General features: G+C 38.7%; 2 protein-coding genes across 2 annotated transcripts in view; one reads left to right on the top strand and one right to left on the bottom strand.

The window, feature by feature from the left end:
• LOC144664409 (uncharacterized) overlaps positions 1-4,455 on the top strand; it is a 12,014-nt gene extending 7,559 nt beyond the window's left edge. The window contains exons 10-12 of the mRNA XM_078525523.1: positions 574-686; positions 2,356-2,487; positions 3,140-4,455. Coding sequence (XP_078381649.1) covers positions 574-686; positions 2,356-2,487; positions 3,140-3,262 — 368 coding nt within the window. The 3' untranslated portion in view covers positions 3,263-4,455. The remainder of the gene's footprint in view (positions 1-573; positions 687-2,355; positions 2,488-3,139) is intronic.
• On the bottom strand, positions 4,157-21,508 carry LOC144664410 (conserved oligomeric Golgi complex subunit 3-like). The gene is made up of 25 exons (XM_078525524.1): positions 21,344-21,508; positions 20,577-20,699; positions 19,849-19,910; positions 19,564-19,729; positions 18,764-18,838; positions 18,540-18,632; positions 17,655-17,783; positions 16,417-16,491; positions 16,011-16,054; positions 15,655-15,781; positions 14,758-14,849; positions 14,239-14,344; positions 13,987-14,020; positions 12,241-12,320; positions 12,088-12,165; positions 10,362-10,422; positions 10,130-10,224; positions 9,625-9,714; positions 8,805-9,008; positions 7,992-8,033; positions 7,697-7,789; positions 7,255-7,336; positions 6,567-6,694; positions 5,864-5,962; positions 4,157-5,263 (listed from the first exon to the last, which is right to left on the bottom strand). Exons 1-25 carry the CDS (start codon positions 21,503-21,505, stop codon positions 5,237-5,239), a joined length of 2,367 nt encoding a protein of 788 aa, XP_078381650.1. The 5' UTR covers positions 21,506-21,508; the 3' UTR covers positions 4,157-5,236.

Here is a 21,508-nt window from a genome sequence, read left to right as displayed (position 1 = left end):
ACTATACAGCTGAGATAGGATGAACAAATGAATCTTTTTTTTTAATTAGACAATTGCCATACAAGTTAAATTTTTAATAAAAACCCATGTATAAGAACCTAGATTTTTCCAATTTAACCTAAATAGGTTCTTATAGAAATGGTATTTAGTGGGATTTTAGGCTACTTAGGTTCTTAAATGGGTTCTTAATTTGATAGGGGCACTAGTGATCAGCACAGATAACTACTACAGAGCATACGTGATATGGAATATTTTGCTGTATTACCTATATAGAATACAGTTTAGATGATAACCATACAGTAAATTTATCTTTACAAAGACGTACTGGCATGCATGTCTAGACTAAAATATTTTTCTGTATTTTCGTGTGTACCTTCATTTTTGTAAAATAAGAACCTTTTGAAAATTTAATGCTAAATACCAGGTTCTTATGAAAAGAGGGTTTAAAATGAAAATTTTAGCCTAACAGGTTCTTAAATTTTAGGTTCTTATATGTGGGTTTTTACTGTATTTTCCGCATTAATCACATCTTGCAAAATGTCTTTGTCATAATAATATCTTTTTTATTTTCAGGAGTGTGTAACTTGGCTCTCTATCTGCCTGAAATCCAATCCAAAACTCAGTTGATGTACAGAGTGCTTGCACCACTGATCAGTTTTATCATAATTATCTTCCCTGTTACCATAGTAAGTATTATTTTGGTCTGTGCTTACAACCCATGGACTACTGTGGTAAAAACTTTCAAGGATCTTTCAGAATACTTCGGGCACTTTCCATTGGTTCCATTGGTTGTGGGAGGCGCGGTGGCCTAATGGTTAGCGTGCTCGACTCCGAGTCGAACGGCCCAGGTTCGAGGCCTGGCCGGGGCGTTGCGTTGCATTCTTGGGCAAGACACTTTACTCTCACAGTGCCTCTCTCCACCCAGGTGTATAAATGGGTACCGGCGAATTTACTGCTGGGGGGGGGGGGGGGGGGTAATCCCTGCGATGGACTGGCATCCCATCCAGGGGGGAGTAGCAATACTTTCAGTCGCTTAATGCTACGGAAACCGGGATGATCTCCGGCTGTATGGGCCAATTGGCTCGGACACAGACTTTACGTACTTTACCTTTCCATTGGTCAGAACTGGCCAGTCAGACCAATATATTTTAAAGAACAGAATTCCGTTGTTAGTCAGATTTGTTCTGTCAATTAAATCAATCAATACAAAAATATTATACATACATGTAATATGGTAGATTTGTGGGAAATCTCGTGGGAAAGGTCCATTTTACATTCAAAACTACCGGCTGGTTGGTCAGTTCTGACAAATGGAAAGCTCCCTTGTAAAGTCTGTGTCCGAGCCAATTGGCCCATACAGCCGGAGCTTATCCCGGTTTCCATAGCATTAAGCGACTAGGAGTATTGTTACTCCCCCTGGATGGGATGCTAGTCCATCCCAGGGTTACCCCCCAGCAGTAAATTCGCCGGTACACATTTAATATACACCTGGGTGGAGAGAGGCACTGTGAGAGTAAAGTGTCTTGCCCAAGAACACAACGCAGCGCCCTGGCCAGGCCTCGAACCCGGGCCGTTGACTCGGAGTCCAGCGCGCTAACCATTAGGCCACCGCACCTCTCACAGGAAAGCACCCTTAGCTACCCTTAAACAGCTTCATGAGGATCTTTTGCAAAATCTTTTTGAGAATGTAACTTATGAATATCATCAAGGAACTTAAAGACCATCAAACTCCTTGCCAAAGATCTGTAAGGATCTTTAATCAAATCATTAACGATTTGGCCAAGATTCTTATAACACCCTCACTGATAATGTCAAGAATCTTTAAAGGAAGGGTTTTGAAGATCCTTTTAAGGTTGTACACCAGGGCCAAATTGCTTAAAGGGTAGATAACTGTCACACAAAACCTACTTTGCTATTCACCGGATAGTGATTTATCCGGTGGATAGCATTATTGGGGAACAGTGTTGGCACAGTGGTAAGAGGGCTCGCCTCCCTCCAACGTGGTCCGGTTCAATTTGGGTTCGGTGCCATATGTGGGTTGAGTTTGTTGTTGGTTCTCGCCTTGCTCCGAGGGTTTTTCTCTGGGTTCCCTGGATTTTCTTCCTTCTGAAGAACCAACATTTCCAAATTCCAATTTGACCTGGATAGAGAACCTGCATGAAATCCAGCTAGCACTGATTTGGCATTCTATCTAAATTTAGACATTTTTAATTTTATTTTTTTAATCACCCTTTGAGAAACTGGGGAGAGGGCAAGCACACTATCCTTTAGAATTTGTTGTAAAAAAGGTAAACAGAAATACTCCATTTATGGCAAGTACTCACTGCTGCTGTCTTCTTTGCCTTTTTTTTGCAGGCTGCACGTTTCACAGCAGCTGCACGTCAGTTCAAACAGAAGAGTCTTCAGATCAGAGTATTTGGATATCCTTCGGCATCGCAACTTGACCTGGATTCATTTGTCTTGTTTACTCACAGTGCAGACATGAAGGTATGTCACTGTGCTTTTATAACATTTTCCCTTCTTCAGTGTTCCTCGCAGCTCCAAAATAAAATGGTGCTGTTATCGAGAGAAGAACCCCAACCAGGGTGGGCAAAGTAACTGTTTATCGCAGGTGACAGCCACAAAATCACACTTCACGGAAAAATGAACTTGCTTCTCGTTTCACATATAGTTAACAATTATTCACTGAAGTGTAGGTGGCTAGTAAATATCCACCACTAGCCACCGACAGTCACATAGCAAAGGATAATAGTAAACAATTATCTATTGAGTGGTAGTAGCCAATAAGTAAGTAGCTAATTAGTAGCTAAGTAGCCAATCAGCGCGCGCCAAAAGCGCTATCCACTGTTTGAGTATATACTAATTACAGCTATTCAGCAGATCACGTTTTACAATAAGAAAACCTTTTTTATTTCTTGTTTCACAAGCAAAGGAATAGATCACAGCTGATGAAAATCCTCTTTGTCACCCTCATTAGTGACTAAACGTGCAGAATAGAAATTAAGTGTTATGCCAAGTTTGAAGAGAATCGATGGAAACAGAAGAAACATGTCTTGTTTGTAACACGTTATGGCATGTTGCATTGTGCAGTATCAGCAGTGAGGCTTTTGTTTACAACAAACTTTCTTTTATCTCCCAGGCCAAACTGTTGTTTATGCCCGTTCAAGGCTCATTTCTGTCTGGTGGTGCTGCATTGATCGTGTTTGTGCTCCTACTGATGCTCCAATCAGGTTTCTTAGCTGGCAGCAATAGATACCTCTGAGGGGAGGACTGGGAACAACATTATCCCCTGGCAACCAGCGGGAATACAAGAAGCACTTACAGGTTTTACAGAGAACGAAAGTTTAGCTCCATTTCATCGTGTTCAGCAAGAGTCGCATCCACAGCCAAGGGATAAAGCCCGGGCCAAACGAGGATGAGAGTTGATGAGAGTTGTCTCTCATGAGAGTTTTTTCGTCAACTCTCATCGACTATCATCAACTCGGGCCAAACGAGAACGAGAATCCGTCAAACTCTCACTGACTCTCATGAAAAATTTAAGCACGTTCAAAGTCGATGAAGTCGATGAGAGTTCCATGCCAAACGAGAGTGAGAGTTTTGCCCAGGCTTTATGTGTTTTTCTTGCTCTCCACCAAGGTTAAACTTTGCTCGTTCTAAAACGCAGGCTCCTAGATTCTTTTCTTTCTCTTTGAAGTAAATGATTACGTGTTACAAGTCTAACAATCGATAGCAAAGAGTGATTTTGGGGTTGTAAAAGCCGCTAAATTAGTGGCTGTATTTTTTTTTGCCTCGCTCTTAAATACCATTTTGTGAGAAGAAAATTGTAAGAAGATTTTTCGAAAGGAAATAAGTTTTTGACGATTATTGCTGGGGTGTCAAACACAATAAGATGAACTCATGTTTTCTGCTGGTAATTGTAGGTTTTTGAAAAAAAGGAAGAAAAAAATCTGTTTGTAGAAATGTAGTTAGTATAGTTAATTGAAATAATGAAAACGTAATTTCTGATGTTATTACTGACTATTAGCTTGTAAAAAAATGCGCAAGAAAAAAGCTCTTATTGATTATTTTGTATTTGATGTTATAAGGGATTACGCAAAAGATTGATAGAAAGACTGATACTATAAATAAAATTGCACAATGAACAAGATGTAAAATGTAATACATTGAGACGTCTTTTATTTACAACGAATAAGGACTATAAATACTAATGTTATTTTGTAAATAGAAATTCACCTTATAATTTACAAAAAAATTCTCTATTATTAGAGTGATGTTACTTAAACTGTGAAATGTTTCAACTGTTAGTGTCTGCCATACCAAAACAATATTTTGAGAGTAATAAACTCTTCTTAAGGATCTATATTTCACGGGTTAAGTAATATCACTCGACCCTTAACTGGAATGATAGAACTGTTAGAAATTATTTTGTATACAATAAATGAAATATTTTGAGTACTTTTGTTGTCTATTATTATTATTAAGGATTTTCTGCATATTATAATCTTTATCCATTCTTGTCGTCAATCACTCACTAATGGATTCCTGTGATTGGTTGAGTACTTTTCTTCAAAATTAACCTATAAATATTGGGTTTCCGGTGACCTAAAGCTGCTTAAATGACCACAGGACCTTTGTCAACCTTTAAAATAGTTGTGTCACACTTTCTAATTGACTAGAGCCACTTTGGCTAAAAACAAGACCGATGCGAGATGGTGAATGCTATCATCAGTAATAGATGAGTGAAAAACAAGCTTTTCGAGTGTTCTTTAACACAAAACCAAAGTATAGACACTACTAACGAAGGACATTGCAAAATAATATAACAAATCCACCCTTAAAACGTTATGCTACCGTAATACTTAAATAATTTAAATTTGTAGCCTAGCTATATTAACAAAGGTCAAATAGAATGCTTTGCACTATCCTTATTGTATCATCTTATTTTTAACCTTTGTTGGTACCTCAACAAAACACTTTTCCAACCTTGTAAGGTCAGTTAACTATTATGGCCAGAACAAACTCGTCACCCTTTTCAAGATCTTGAGTGATTCCGTTTCCCGATCCATGAATGAGTCCTTTACTAACGGTTTTAGGTTGTTCTTAACAAAAGATAACCAATTTTTTTTTTAATTCAATTAGCAAACACCCATATGCTAGCCTGGGTACAGCCGCCCCCTCCCTTTACCACACAGGAAACGGGAAGCTACTTAATAGTACTTTACGGGGTTTATATTTTTCATGATACTGCCAACAGAAGCGAAACCTGAAAAAAAAAAAAAAGAAACAGTACAAGTTTTAAAACAAACTCCACTTGGTGTAAATGCAGTAGAGCGGTTTTCACTTGAGTGTCAAAAGTGAATTGCGTTTGCTTTGGTTTTGCATTGCTACGCTTAGTAATTGGCTTAAAAATCTCGCGCCACTTTCTCAGCCAATCAGAACTAAAACCAAAACCAATCGTGACTCGCTCGCGCACGTTTTCCCGCGCTTCGTGTCAGCTACATGTATTTGCTTGGAGTTTTGATTGGTTCACCGGTTTGTCTGTGTCCTTTGTGATTGGCCGGAGTAATTACTTTGGTTTTGTTTTTACCGTAATAAATAAATTTCCAAATGTTCAATTGAAACCTGCTCTAAGATACAAGTAATAATAATACGTTCTCAAACAACACATTTTACTAATTTCGTGTTAGAAGATTAGTAACCAACACTTTTCATTCACATCACTGTCTGTTGACCGAGAGCCACAGATCTTTTCATCTGCCCCAAACGTGTGACCTTTTCTTAAACTTTACTTTGTTGTCTGGCCCTACTTACATCAAAACATGTGCTGTACAGGACATGAGAAATGTTTTTAACATGTACGTACTTGTTGAATAGACGGACATCCAATAATCTGTTGGTCTTCTTCAGAGTACGTCTCTGTCACCAAGTCGTTCATCTGTTTGTAATATTCCTGGACTTTAGCCTGTGACATATATAAACATAGCGTTAGTAAGCTCAACTAGAAGAGTAAAAGCTACAAAACTATCTTATTTTTACATGAAAAGCATCGTGGTGCTTATTACAGTTTTCGACTTTTCGGATCAGCGCTTTTTAGTATCTTTGTTTTTATGTGCGGCGCTTTTTTCAAGAACAGTGGGATAACAATTTCTCGAACCCCCGATAACTCGAACTAAAAGTCGTTTTCCTTGGACTTCCTTCACTCGGTCTAATCCTGCAATTTTACCCCGGATTTCCCAAACTCTCCGATTTCTGGAACCTAAGAACCCTCCACCCCACCCCTCTGGAAATTCCTATTACGCTTCGTGTATTACGTTAAAGTTTTTTACCTTTGAGACCCCTCCCACCCCCAGGAATTTCCAATCCCTTCTGTGGGGGGAGTATGGGCATTTTCTGGAACCACACAATTCTCGTGGCGTGCAGTTCTTTTATTGTTTGTTCATTAAACTATGATAAAATGTGTTCGTACAGCAAAGCCAACATCCCCAAGTTGATGATTTTCTTAATTCTTATCACCTCCTTGCCTGACAATGCATCGATAATGTTAGGAGAAGATAGATATTGATTACCTTAACAGGTTTAAACAGGATGTACTCCGTGTCTTTGTTTGCCAGGAACAAAGCCATGCTCTGTAGAGTGCTGGTCAGTTTGGACTTCAGTAACATGTATGTCTCACTCACTACCTTGCGGACATTCTCTGAAAAAAAAAATCGAGAAAAGAAAATGTCATTTACTAACGTTAACAATCTTACAACAGGAAAAAATTTCCTGTAATTCAGGGGGAGATATTTCTTATCGAAGCAATAAAGCTCTAAAGTGAGCAGAGTTCGTATCACTGATTCTCTAATGCTGAGGGGGGCACAAGGGCGCACGTTTGCAAATTTGAGCCATGATCCTTTGTCCTCGTATTGTGTTCTTGGACAAGACACTTAAATCTCTCAGTACCTCTCTACCTATTTATTCTCTGCTTCCATTTATATCTCTACCAAGTATAAATGGAAGCAGTACTACAGTAACTGTAGAGTTGCAGCTCTCGTAAGCTTGTAATTCTACTGGTCCTCTAGTGTAGCAGTTGCTATAATTATTTTGTGGGTTAGGGCCATTGTTCCTGTTGTTTGTTTTATTCTTCTCTCGAAGACAGAGCAGTACTTCTAGTCGCTTGCTGTTGTGGACTTGTAGCCTAACTTTCGTTTCCAAAAGCTGATTAGTTTACAAGAGGAAGGTTGGAAAAATATTGCATTTCCTGAAAAATGTTACCTGGTTTCGCGAAAGGTTGCTGTTTAAGAAATGCCTTAGGGTCCTTCTTTTCTTCCTCTGCGAGATTCTTGATAACTGTAACCTACAAAATAGTGACAAAAAATAAATAAAACTACAGTACTTCACATACTGAATGCCTAAAGGGGAAAGCGCATCTGACTTGTTGTAAGTTCTGGCCTTGAAAACTATTTGGGATGTGGTCAAAGCCTCCAAAAAAACTGTTTCGAAAACCTTTATCGGTGGAGAATCCTCAGAGTACAGTGGAGACTGAAGGTGATACAGTTTCCACTCGTCTTAAAAAATCGTCCTTGGAAAGCAAGAACCAGGAAGAACTAGAAGGAAGTAGGCCTTTGTCATTTTCTTGCGCGCCTTTAGAAGAGTTTGCCATCATCAGTGGTCATTGTCTTTTTCAATAAGTTCTAAATAAAAGATATACATTTACCTTTGTTAGAAATGCCGACAGAGGAGAGATGAGCGACTCTGAGACATTTTGGATGAACTGCTCACATACAATCCTGAGTTCTACATCAACATCCTTGATAAAGAAGCAAAAATATATAGATTAAGACGGCAGATAGCAGAAGAACGCAACAATTAGGAACTTCTGTATAGTTAAACACGAAAATTATTCCGGATGACAATCAGTGAGCGACATACCGTAATCCTACCACAATGTAAGTCAAACTTTCAGAGTAAGAAAAGTTGCCATTATTAATAATTAACATTTTTGCCCTCACCTTCTTTGAATCCAAATAGTTTTCAGTCAACTGAGGAGCACCCTGGAATGAAATCAAACCAAAACTTTACTCTTTTAGCCCTAGAAATCATGATGTCGTGCATGCATAACAGGGGTTTCATTGAGTTTTGAAGTAGGAAGGCACCAAAAGGAAAGTAGGTGGGCAGAAAAGAACATTTGAAGTGAATTTCTTTATGTTTAATTTGGTACTGACTCATGGGTATCTACTTGTATCCAGTTCCCGCCTTCTAAAGACAACCCTGGCATACAGGTTACAGTAATACAGGAAAAGCTTCTCATTTTAGATGGCAAGCACTTGTCTCCTAGTTCCCGAGAAAGATGCAATGTTCAGCATGTGAGACAAAAAAAAATCTGAGTCCCCAACAGGAATTGAACCCATGGCCTCCCAAACACCGGGCGGGCGCTATATCCACTGAGCTATGGAAAAACTCACGGTGAGCAAGGCCATATACTAGCTTCATATGTGACACGCGTCCTGCGTATTGCTAGGATCAGCAATGTCGATAGGCTACTATATGATGATAATATAAAAAAAGATGAACCTAGTAAATGGCCTTGCTCGCCATTAGTCTTTCCGTAGCACAGTAGACAGAGCACTCACCCGATGTTATAGAGTTCATGGGGTCAATTCCAATCGGCGACTCAGATTTTTTTCTGTCCCATGCTTGTGATACTGATGAACATAACATCTTTCTCAAGTAAAGGAAAAGCTTTTCATTTTAGTTTGGCAAGCGCTCCCAGTTCCCATTTCTTGCCTTGGAACAGTTCTGTAAAATTGAAATACTGCACTTACATCTAAGAGGAACTCCAAAAGTGCGTTGCTGCTACTCAGAGCAAACAATCTGTTGCTATGACTCCACAGGCCATAAGCTGCTGTCCTCATCTTACTAAAATCCAGAGACATTTCCTTGACGGCAAAATCTACATCAAAGGGTGCAATCTGCTCTCTGAGGATCAGAAGGTGCTTTATAAAGAACAAATGACCGTTTATGGCATCCTAAAAAAAAACAGATATCACATTAAAATCAAGTTGCTGTTCTATTGCAGACTCTATGAATTTAAACAAAAATTCACAAATCTATGACATTTTTCCCGCACAGTCTATACTCGCAGACAATAAAAAAGACATCTAAAAATGTTCAAAACTCAAGCACAAGCCAAGGTTTCACTGTACAGTATTGGACAATTTAAATCATGTCTATGGTCTATAAGATTGTAAATAATAAAGGTAAGCCTCCAGCCAAGCGGCACATACTGACGGAACTTATCCTGGTTTTGGTAGCATTAAGTGGCTAGGAATATTTCTACTCCTTCCTGGATGGGATGCTAGTCCATCACAGGGTACCCCCCAGCATTATTTCGTCGGTACCCATTTATACACCTGGGTGGGGAGAAGCACTGTGAGAGTAAAGTGTCTTGCCCAAGAACACAACACAGTGCCCCGGCCAGGCCTTGAACCCGGGCCGTTCGATCTGAAGTCCGACGCGCTAACCATTAGGCCACTGCACTTCCCATCTATAAGATTGTAGACCACTGAAAAATGTGGTGGACCTGTCCTTTACAGTAACATGGAAAAGAAAAATTGTTATCTTTGTTTAATTTATATTTCCTACCTTTCTCTGTGTGATTAGTGCACTTGCTGTTTTAAGAGACTGAATACACAGTGACAGAGCCTCTTGAGACAAACCTTCAAACGTCTCTTTCTAGATAAACACACAAAAAAGCAGCAGCTCAATATGACTGAGGATGATTCTAAACTAGAATCAAAACACTGTTCATTCGCATTCATTATTTGTTCTTCACATGTAATGCACGTTCCACATGTCGTTGCAGGAAACTCTTGTACACATGTAATGTGTACAAGAGTGTACAAGATCATATGGGATTCACTCACGCACTGTTCCCATAGTGGCTTTGTACCTCAGATGGTAGAGCAGTGGTCATGTAACCCGAAGGTCGTGGGTTCAAGTCTAAGCCACTGAATTTTTTTTAGTGGCTGGGATTAACACAGTGTATCACTTCATTCATTTATATGACTAATCATGATTCTAAACCAGCATAATTATATAAATATCATCACAGATAAGGGATTAACACAAACGCGGAAACAATCCTTACCGAGATACAGCGGTAAAGCTTGGAGAGACAAACCAGTGTTCGTCTGACAGTCGGGTACCACATACCCTGCAGGTCCGCTAGGGCTGCTGGCAATTCTATAAAGTGAAGAAAAAAGGCTTTGCAAGTACAGTTTAAAGGAAACAATGGGTGAAAAGTGTCAAGCATGTCTCAAAATAAATAACAGATTATAAAGTGATGACTACCTACTACCTATAAAGTCATAACTACGTACCCACAGATTTCTTCTCCTCTCCTTCAGCTTGTTTCTCTTCTTTGTCTGCATCAGCTGACATCTAAGACAACAATGAACATGTGAGGTGTATTACCCAAGGACAGAAGAAGAGTGAGAGGCAAAGGGAAACTGTTATTATTCATAAAATGATGTTTTTCTGAATTTGACAATACAGTCGAAGCTCTCGTAAGCGGGCACCCTCGGGACGCAAAAAAAGTGTCCGTAACTGGAGCTGGCCGCTTACAAGAATGGTTCTCATAAGCGGCCACTAGAGGTGTAGGGGATAGATGGCCGCTTACGGGAGCTTGTCCAGCTAACAATAACCGGACGGACGTGGATGACGACAAAACAAACACTGAAATTGGTACAGTTATTACTGTAAAATCATTGTGACGAACGGCTATGTGAAGTTGATTGATAAAAACAATATACAGAGGTTGTTAAAAGGCTTTTCTTTGGCATGTCCGCCTACGGGAGCTTAAATACCAAGAAAAAGTCCAAGTCGTAATCTCCGAAAGTGTCTGCGGCCGCTTATGGGAATGTCTGCTTAGGAGAATGTAAAAATACAGAGTTTGTAAGGGAGCGTTAAACGGGGTTTCAAACAAGGGGGCCGTATGTAGAGCTGTCCGCTTACGAGAGTGTCCGTTAAGAGAGCTTCGACTGTATCAAGACAAAAGTTTGACACCACTACATTGACTGCAAGTGCAACTATAAGTTTGGTCTAATAATTTCTCACATTCATTGATAATTCATCTAGTTAAAACAAAGGAAACCATGACAGTGATGGTGGTTTGGAAAACTGATCTTAATTAGCATAGATTTTTACAATTTTATTACTCTGTTTACTCCTTAGTTTTAGTTTTGATTAAGAAGATATTAATATCAAACACTCAAGAGAATGTTTCTCTGCTGCATGTTTTATTTTTCTCTCTTCTTAGTGTTTCGAAATGTGATAAAACACTCTCTGGTGTTTGATGTATATGCCTCCACCCCCCAAGTGTACAGGTGGATATTGACATAATAAGGGACTGTTCATTTTTTATGGGGTAGGGGGGCTGGTGGGATTTGATAGATAGTCACTGTTATATATAATGGCCCCCCCTTCTTCATCGAAAATTTTTGCCTGGCCCCCCCTTGAAATCAAAATTTTTTTGGATGCCCCCCCCCCTCCCAAAAACAAACAAACAATAATCAAGTGAAATTAAAATATATCGAGCCTTGTGAATAAAGAATTTATCAGTGTACAAAAAACACATCCCAAATAGCTGGCATTGCCTCAACTGTTTATTGTGGATGCCATCTGTTAGTATGGGTTGTCTGCACTTGTAACCAATAAGCTGTTGGGTTGAGTTAATGGCATTTGGTACATAACAAAGTAGGGGGGTTTGGGGGCATGCTCCCCCGGGAAAAATTGAATTTTGAGAACCTCAGGAATGTCATTTTGGGCATTCTGGCAATTTTTTTACTCTTACAGAAGCCTCTTTACAACACTTAAAAAAAGTACAATTATATTTAGTGACCCCCCCCTTACAGACCATATTTTTTTTGGCTGACCCCCCTTTAAAGCCAAATTTTTTCGGATGGCCCCCCTCAAATCCCACCAGCCCCCCCTATCTCATAAAAAATGAACCGTCCCTAATGTTGGATAACCATCCAGGGAGACAAGAGTTAAGGGCAGCTTCAGAGGCTATAGTGACATACAAACAGACAGCAAGTGTATACTTACCCCAATAACAAGTTTTTCAGGGTATGCCAAGTCACCTGGAGCTGGGGAATATTTCTGGATGTCAGTCTCAATGTATGCCTGCAGAGAAAAACAAAAAAACTTTAAACCTGACATCATGTTGTGGTTGATATTTTATCACTTTTTAATGATTACCTGTGCCCTGTAAACTAATCTTTCTTGCACATCCTCCAACATCTGTAGAACCACAACTTCAAAAGCAGCTAGCTCTTCACCTGAAAAGAAAGAATGAACTTCATGCATAGGCGTACGGGCAATTTTTTGCCAGGGGGGCGGTGAACCATTTGCCCAAAAAATTATCGCAAGTTGCCCAAATTTTTCCGAAAAAGTCGAGAAGAAACGAGGGTCCTGCGATATTGTTACTTATTGTCGCGGGACTTCATTTTCGCGATTTTCGCGATTTTCAAAAAATCGAGAAATTAAAGACCCGCGGAAATTAATTCTAACCGATTTCTATTGTATTTTTTATGCTAATTACGTATTTTTGGCCAAATCGCGAAAATTAAGACTCGCGAAATATTCCTGTTCCATTTTCGCGAAATTAAGTGCCCGCGAAAATAAGTAACAATAAGGTAATATAAGCTACCATAGGTCTACATATGAAGGGAAAATATTCTCGTGCAGTTCTTGCATATGAATTTATCATATGGGCTCATAAATCACCTTAAAAGAAATAGCTATCTGCTATTTCGACGGCCGAAGATTTCAATAATGCGATCTTTTCATTGTTGACTACAGATTTGGCATACCGTATGCCCTTTCAATGTTAATAAGTGCGATGTTACTGACACGTTGCCCCATGGTGCTGTTGAAGTAAGTTTTCAATCTGCGCAATGCACACAATGATCTTTCTGCAGAACACGATGTAGCAAGTATCATGCACTGCGAGGATATGTACCACATAAGAAAACTATGGAGACATATCAAATAGAACATTCTCGTGCATTGTCTTCAGCATTTCTGAAACAGTCATGTAGCCTAATCCGCGCAAACGACGAAAACTCGCGTACATTTTCTGCTCGGCTTTCAGAATCTCGCCGTCGATTTTGTAAAATTTAGCAACGCGGGAGAAGCTTTCTTTATCAGGGTCGTGTTTTACCGTGACATAAATTTCCCAAATTGAGTGACCATCATTGTATCCATTATTAAAGGAAATATGAATTTATTTGTTATAACGTTTAGAAAAGGAAGTTCACAATAACTGCTGGCTCAGTTCCACGTACAAGCAACGCTCCTTTGGTGCATTCATCAAACTGTCCATTCACTGGTTCTTTAAATTTAACATCTCACTAGATTCCACGTTCTTTCTGGATGTATCGATTCTCACTGACGTCTCTACTTGAAATGGTGGCCGCCGGAAATTTACGTCCTACAGTTACGAAGATATCAGCGCCTCTCGAAATAAGGAATCTTGGGTAAATCTTGTTAGTGAATCTGGTCTCACATTTAGTCTGGGGCCATGTGTCAGAAAAATCGTTCCCGTGGGCATTTCATGAACATTCTAGTTTCTTTGCAGAAATCTAATCGCAAAAAAGTTGTCTGTAATTTTTTCGCAGAAAAATTGTCAAGAAAATAATAACCACGCCGACTTCAGGTTAAAATAGAAAATAAAGAAAACTACTTTAAAAATTGGCTTTGCCCAAATTTCTCTTGCTGCCCAAAAAATCTGAGTTGCCCAAAATTTGGGGGGGCTGCAGCCCCCCAGCCCCCCCGGCCCGTACGCCTATGATAAGTCCTGAACAGATGTCTACCTGATGTATTCAAAAATGTAAAGAAAGGAACTCTAAGTAAAAAGAATTCAAAGTAGATGCACTACCATGCATTAAAACCTTTTTTCTGACCAAATGGCCACAAAAAGAGCCATAGGAAGTTTTCACTCACCTTTCTGTTGCACATGATCTTCAATCATCTCAACCTACAATGACAAATTATAAAAAGATGAACATTAACGGAACTGCCATCATTTTTGAGTGGGTAATTTAAGCCTGACGCTGTGACTCAGTAAATTATTAATAAGCCTTCCCCCTCTAAAGAACCTTTCTCCCAACCCATTTATCTGTGTGACTTCAAATTAATAGCTCTCCCCCCTCCTATGACATGCCTACCTCCCACATGTTTAACAAGGAAAAATACCTTTAATATTGTGCAGAGTTCAGTCAGTGTTTCCATGTGGTTCATGTGAATAATAACAGGTCTCAGTGAATCATACAGGGTGCTGCAGAGGATTTCTAGCAAAGAGCTGGACAAGATACAAGTCACACTCATTGCATTAGTAAGACACTACTCAAAATAATAATTTTTTAAAACATATAGATCTATGTTTTTAATTTTTATGATTGTCCAACACATCAGTCACTGAGGCAATTTCTGAAACAAGGTGCAAACCTACAACTATTGCTGACTTCTTTGAGTGGTTTTAGAGAGTATCAAAAGGATTTCAATCCTTCCTCTTTATAGTGATGTGCAATTTGCATGTAAATAGCCATTAGACTGTGCTGAGGGTTTGTTACTATGGAAACTTACTATTGTAACTTTTGGAAAAACTAAACAATTCTTCCATATAAATTAAATTGACTTACTTGACTCTATTTTCTCCTTGAACTCTACAAAACTATTACTTGAATAATATTGCTTTTGATATGATTTACTTACTCTAAACCAGCACTTGGCTTTGAGAAGAAGTGATAATACAACTGGTATTCATCTTGACAAACATGGATCAGGACTGAACATCCTGCACGAACCTGAAAACAAGGGAAAAGTTATTTTACATCAACACTCTTAAAGACAATTTCCACCAGTTGATGGTTTTCTATATTCTCGTCATCTGTCTGCTCCACAATGTGGTGATATAACTTAAGGAGAAATTTGCTATTGATTTCATAACAAATTCAAGTAAGCAGTTTGCAGGAGCATCGAAGGATTTTTCTGATTGAGAAAAGGCAGAAAGTTTGTCTTTTCTTAAACTGTCCATGTCCAGAGCTGTGCTCTAGCAGAGCCGGGGTGCCACAGGTGACCTACTTTAATTTGTCTTTGGACGACTTTTAGAATTTTGCTATGATAAAAGCTTGTTTGGGCTGGGCAACCAACAACAACAACAACAACAACAAAGTTTATTTGAACTGTAAAATTACAAAGAAATGTTTAAACAATAAATAAATTAAAAATACATACAGTTGCTGGTCACCCAAAATAACTAAAAAGCTAAACTAGTTGGGTGACCACCATTTATTAATTTAAAATAAATACAACGTCAGAAACCCACCCAAGATTTCTTACGAGCATTCGGGCACCCTGCAAATATTCTGAGAGCACAGCTTTGATGGCATAGTAGGATTACAGGTCAGTGACTTGATATCACAGGCAGATAACAAGACACTAGACAGAACATCTGAATGGCTGACTGACTGACTGACTGACTGACCAATTGATTGATTGATTGATTGATTGATTGATTGATTGATTGATTGATTGATTGATTGATTGATTGAAAGGTGCAAAATTTATTTCCAAGGTAAATTTTGAATATGATATAGAAAACAAACTTACCAGAGAACAAGGATTCCTTTCATACTGCTTGGCTAGTTTCTCTATAGCGTCACTGACACAGGGTGTCAGTAGCTGAGAGCGTTGGGATAGGTAACAATGCTGACAGTCACTGAGAAGGGAACTGTACCTGAAATTTGAGTGAACAGAAAATTATACATTGTACCTCATTGACATTAAGATTTATTTTATTTTATTTTATTAACAAGATTATTTTGAATCAAGCAATATTTATTTTGGCACCAAATGAAGTAAGAATAAGGAATTAGTTTTCTATTCTGTGGCATTCAGCTTGTTTTATTGAAGTTTGATAATCTAATCTGCATAACACGTACAGTTTCAAAACTTTTAGTACTTACTCTGAGCTTAAGTGACTTCTTTGTTCAATTTGTTCCATCAAACTCTGTCAATAAAAGATAACAACTATAGGTCAGGACACAAACACACTACATTTTTGACACTTCCGGCCTGTAGCTAACAAAAAACTAAGCTGGCTCATATACAAACCCAGCTGGCTTCTCTGACCATCGCATTTTCAAAATTACCTTTGTCTTTGTTGTTTTGTTAAATTTCAGCCAGTGATTAGTTCTCTTTTAGCAGGTGGAATTAGCCATTAGCAGTCTCTAAGCTATGTCCCTAATTTTAACAAAGGGGAACACACCAAGCTAGCAATATGGTTGTCAAATGAGGCAAATTTGAAACTTCAGATGAGGAAATATAATGTTGTTGAGACTTAAGAATATGCTGACTTGTGCTGGAACTAACCTTTACTCTGGGTGCGCAAGTCCTGAATTTTCCATAAAACAATGCAAAGGAATTCTCAGAAGTGTTTCCACCTTCCTGTAAATAAACAAAGTCCGACAAATGAACAACACCTTGACAAAAAAAGTTAAAATTGATTTTGAAATGATACTTTCAGGGTGTCAAGTGACAAATGGCACTTAGAAAATAGGAAAATAGGAATGACAATGTCCAAAAAATAGGAAATAAATAGGAATTCTCACCCCAAAATAGGAAAAAATAGGAGGATTTCTTTGAGTTCTATCCTCTTAACACTCCCAACAGCAACTTTGTTTCACAACCCAACGCTTTAATATTTAACAGGCACAATGGCATACATCCACAATGTATTGCCGTATAAACAAATGTTACCAAGCACAACTCGTCCTACAACAATTACCAGATTTCAAATTTCATTAGATACTTCACAAGATGCCTTTACTTTAAGTCATTAGACCTTTAAAACTGAGAATGAAAAGCTAATTTTTTTACAAACCGAAACAATATAATGTTCACTTTCACCAAATGTATGTCTTTCTTACAATAAAAGCCAACCACGACTTTGAAAAATCAACAATCAAAAAGTCCAACACTATACTGTTTTGGCTCTTTTAGCAGATTGGGTAACCTTAGCTTTGCTCTCGTTTTTGGCAGCATTTGCTGTTGAGGACATGGCCTTTTCTAACAGTCTGTGCTGTTTGTCAGTCAACAGTTTTCTCTTTTGTCCTATTTTCTCCAAGCTTTGCATTGCTTGGTCTCGCTTGGTCTTAGCAGTGTCAAGCATTATTGTTGCTACATTAACAGTTTGTTTGTTGACAGCTGTTGCTGAAAGCGCATCATTAGTTCATCAGCCGCTTTCAAGTCTGCTTTTACTACTTCTTCCTCTCGCATCAGAGTATCCTCACTATCTTGCATGCTATCAAAAGCACTGAGAAAGTCTGGGCACGAGTTTCAGAAGAAAAGCACTTATAAAGGCTTCAAAGCGGTCTTTTTTGACATGAAGTTTCAGTTTTTTGTAGAATTTATCAATTTTATTGACAATTTCATTTCAAATATTTCACAATGTTTCTGTGTACCTGAGAAAACCCTAAAAAATAGGAAAAATAGGAATTTCATGAAAAAATAGGAGAAAATAGGAGGCAGGCCAAAAAATAGGAAAAAATAGGAACTTGACACCCTGTACTTTTTATTTAAAATTGTTTGTCTACTTTTCAGTGCCTTACCTTGTTTGCTAAGACTTGCACTGTTGCATTTGTCAGTAAGTTCACAACATGTGATTTCACCTGATTCAGGGCTTGGTTCAAGCATTGTTTGAATCTAACAAGATACACTGGTGACTCCTTAAACTGAGGCTGAAGAGGAAAGAAAATCAAGCATTAATTCACTGATAAGACTAGTGGTAAATGTGTTGTTCCAGAAAATATCCATACCTCTCGCACAGAAGGCTTTTTGGTTTGAACCCCCCCCCCCCCACCTCTCTGGAAATTATTCCAGTTTAGCTTCATGATTTCCTTTAAAGATTCAACCTTTTGAGACCACCACCCCCTCCCTGTTAGAATTTCCAATGACATTCTGTGGGGTTGGTATGGATATGTTCTGGAACCATAGGGTCGAGTGGGTGTAGTATGGTTTGGTTTGAAATAAACAGCACAATACACGGTAATGTTAATTATGTGACAAGGTGCAATACTGTTATGAAACACTCCAGCAGTAGTGAGGCCCTGCCAGGGGGGGTTCCCGTGTCGCTTGTTTTTTTGTGCCGTGTCGCTGTTTTATCGCTCTTCATGTCGCTGTCGGAAATTAAATTGAAGGAAAATTGCTTGTCCTTGTCAGAATTTACTTGAAGTTTTTCCAGAAGGGTTGTCGTTTGTCGCGATTTTGTTAGTATGCTGTCGCTATTTTTTGCGCCATGTCGCTTGTCGGAATTTACCCTGGCAGGGCCTCAGTAGTGGGTGTGTGTGTCAGGGGGGGAGTAGAGTCCATCAACTACGTACCCTTCTGATCATAAAATCTGTATCCCACCCCAGACCTAAAACCTTTGCAAGTTTGGATGTATAAAATAAATTCTGAGCTTGCAGTTGAAAGAGAACTAAAAAATAGTAACTTACATTACTGGATATAAATGAAATGCACTCATCAAGTCTGGCTAGCATTGGAACAAAGGATTCACTTGTCACTGACACTGTGGGTGAATTGAGTTTCTGAAAAGAAATCAGGTGTATTTGTCAACACTTCAACCTGATGTTAACAGTATAATAAAGCTATATAGCTCACTATCCAAGGCTGCTCACAAAAAGCTTTAATTTTTAAACTACCATGTTGCGATACTCACATGTCTAAGATGATCCAAGGCATTGAAGTATGATAACTTGTTACTGATACTTTCAGCCATGTTCATCAACTTTGTCTGAAAAGGTACAAGCATTATGCTCATTATTAGCAAACATGAAACAGGTGTCATGAACCCTTCAGGTTCCAGTGTTAATATGCAAAACATGAATACATGTTCATGTAGGTGCATGTCTAAATAGGATCAAATTCTCCCAACTAGTGCAACACGAAATGTATGGTGGCTAGTAGTAAGAAGATATTATAGCAGAGCTCCCCAGCGGCCCAAAGGGCAGCGGAGCCGAGTCCGTTACCATGGAAAAAGGTCAATCATGTACACATAGAAATAGGAAAACCATGCATCTGATTTTTCATGGTCATCAAGGCTAGCATCAAGGATCATTAGTGTGTGTGCTTCCTACAACATACAATGTATGTCGCACAAACATGGCGACCATACTCCAGAAATAGGTTAACGTCTACTTTCATCTTAGATACTGGACATCCATATTATAATAAACTGACAGCTGTCAAAGGTATCCACTGACCAGCATCACATGACCATATCGCAGGCTCAGGTACAGAACTCATTGAGGTCACATGTTTTTTTTAATTAACCACTGACCAGATAATGATTTTGCCATTGAATTGCAGGCTCAAGTTCTACTTTTTTTCTGTCTGTGGTAAGTCAATTGATTTAGATTTACATGAAGGGTAAAGAGAATAAGCCGAGAGCTCCACTTTTAGCCGTGGCTAAATCTATTTAATACCAACATCGATGGTTAATGAAACAATCTAGCCAACCTGATCCTGAAGAAGTTGTTCACATGCTTCATGAAGAGCTCCAGTTTTTGTAGACACCAGTAAATGTTTGTGATGTAAATCCTGCAGGTGGTTCAGCGCTGACTCCACCTCGTTAAGAATACTGTCACAGTGATCACGATATGAACTTAACTGTTCTGCATAGGACCTGAGAAAATAAAAAAAATTAAAGGTAATTCCTCAAAGATCTATTACATGTAAGCTTTCCTCTACAAACTCAATTTTTCATAAAGCATACATTTCTACTACAGTACAGTTGAGTTATACCTGTATGATGATTCCTGTTCCTCTTCCATTTGAGCCTCAACATTTGCAAACCAGGCAAAAAACTGTTGGCATAAGAATTGTCAAGTATACAAGTAAACATCAAGAAGTAAAGGAAACAAAGCACCATCATGATACAACATTATCGCTCTAAGCTCAAAGTTATTATCAATTACAAGTTACATATTCATTTCCAAGTTCTCTCATGCACAGCAATTGGTGAGAAAATACAGTATGGGAGTGCCATGACAGATCCAGTAGTGCTCAATGTGGGAAGGGGGAGGGGTGGAAATATAAATGGGCCATTTTTTGGCTAAAAAGGGGAGGGGTGGTAGTGTCTTGGCTGTGTGGTTCTACGAATAAAGTACAAACAAACACCTTTCTAATGTTTTTCTTTGTGTTATATAATGCCCCTTTCTGGAAATTATAGGGTCAGAAATTCGGTATGGAATTTTGTGGGGGTTTATTTTTGGTCCAAGGATTTTTTGGGGGTTTTTTTGGAAGCCCTAGGAATTTTTGGGGGTATTGATTTTTGTCCCCATTCAATTATCTCGTCACTTGAAATTCCGAGTAACCCCCTGGGTGTGAAGCCTGGTGCCTGAAACTCCTGAGTCCCACTCCTAGATTCACCATTAGAGTGATAATTATAGCTAACTAATTTATTAGCAGTTTTAAATAGTTCACTCTTGGGTCCTTCACATAGGGGTTAAAAATAAGGATATGAAGCCAACCTGTTGAGCATTTTCAATTTTCTCTGATCCCAAATCAACTCTTGCCATGTCCATAGCAGCTTCTTTACTTGAATCACTGAGGGTCCTCTTGGGTGCCAGACTTGCACAGTCATCTTCAGGTAACTGAAAGGAAGCAGAGGAATTTACAGAGCTATAAAATTCTAATCTGATGATGATGATTTTGTAAAATGATATTTAGAGTAGAGTGCCACAAACCTCAGTCACACCTATGCACCTTGATGCAATAGGCAAGGCAAATGAAACGGACAAGACTTTATTCCCAAATAAATGTATACCCTGAGCTTTTAATCTGGGGATGCTCTATTTATGTTCCAACCCCCTCCTCTCCTCCCTGCAAAATACTTTAAAACACCTTTCCTACCCACCTAATTTATTCTGATGAATCTTGTCCAAGGCAAGAGGAGGGAGGGGGTGGTTAGCTTATAAATGGACCAGTTGAACCAAGCGAGCTTCAAAAAAAATAGGTGCATTTCTGTAAAATTAATTGTGCACTTTTGGGTGTACCATACATCAAGGTAGTGCTGAGTGGAAAAAATACATATTTTTTCTAAAAAAAATGTTGCAAAATAAAACTTGTAATATAATTTATGAAGCATCTTTATAAGTTCAAATTCAAATATGGCATCAAAATTAGATAGATCATGGGGAAATGATATAATAAATCTTCCTTTCAAGCGTACAAATACAATCAAAACAAGACCCCAGAAATAAAATCAAGATCATGTGCGTAGATTTGGGCAATTTACCTCATCTAAAAGCGGACGATTGCCTGCAACAGTGGTGAGTTCAAGTACACTATTTCTTTGCTTTTCAGATAATGGCGCCAGAGGGGAATCCTTCACATCCCATAGGCTTAATTTCTCCCTTACTTCCTGAGAGTAGGAAGAAAATCCAACTTGGGCCGCCATGTT

Source organism: Oculina patagonica, chromosome 8 (genome assembly GCF_052425735.1).
Source record: "Oculina patagonica isolate OP01 chromosome 8, crgOcupat, whole genome shotgun sequence".
NCBI lineage: Eukaryota > Metazoa > Cnidaria > Anthozoa > Scleractinia > Oculinidae > Oculina > Oculina patagonica.
Note: the sequence above shows the minus strand (reverse complement) of the source record. Positions and strands in the feature narration are given on the sequence as shown.

Excerpts from the sequence above, each read along its gene's own strand:
- LOC144664410 (XM_078525524.1), bottom strand. The coding sequence starts at position 21,505 with ATGGCGGCCCAAGTTGGATTTTCTTCCTACTCTCAGGAAGTAAGGGAG. Across the intron at positions 18,633-18,763 it reads CCTTGGATCATCTTAGACAT|AAACTCAATTCACCCACAGT; the intron begins GTGAGTATCGCA and ends ATTTCTTTTCAG. Across the intron at positions 9,009-9,624 it reads CACTAATCACACAGAGAAAG|GATGCCATAAACGGTCATTT; the intron begins GTAGGAAATATA and ends GTTTTTTTTTAG.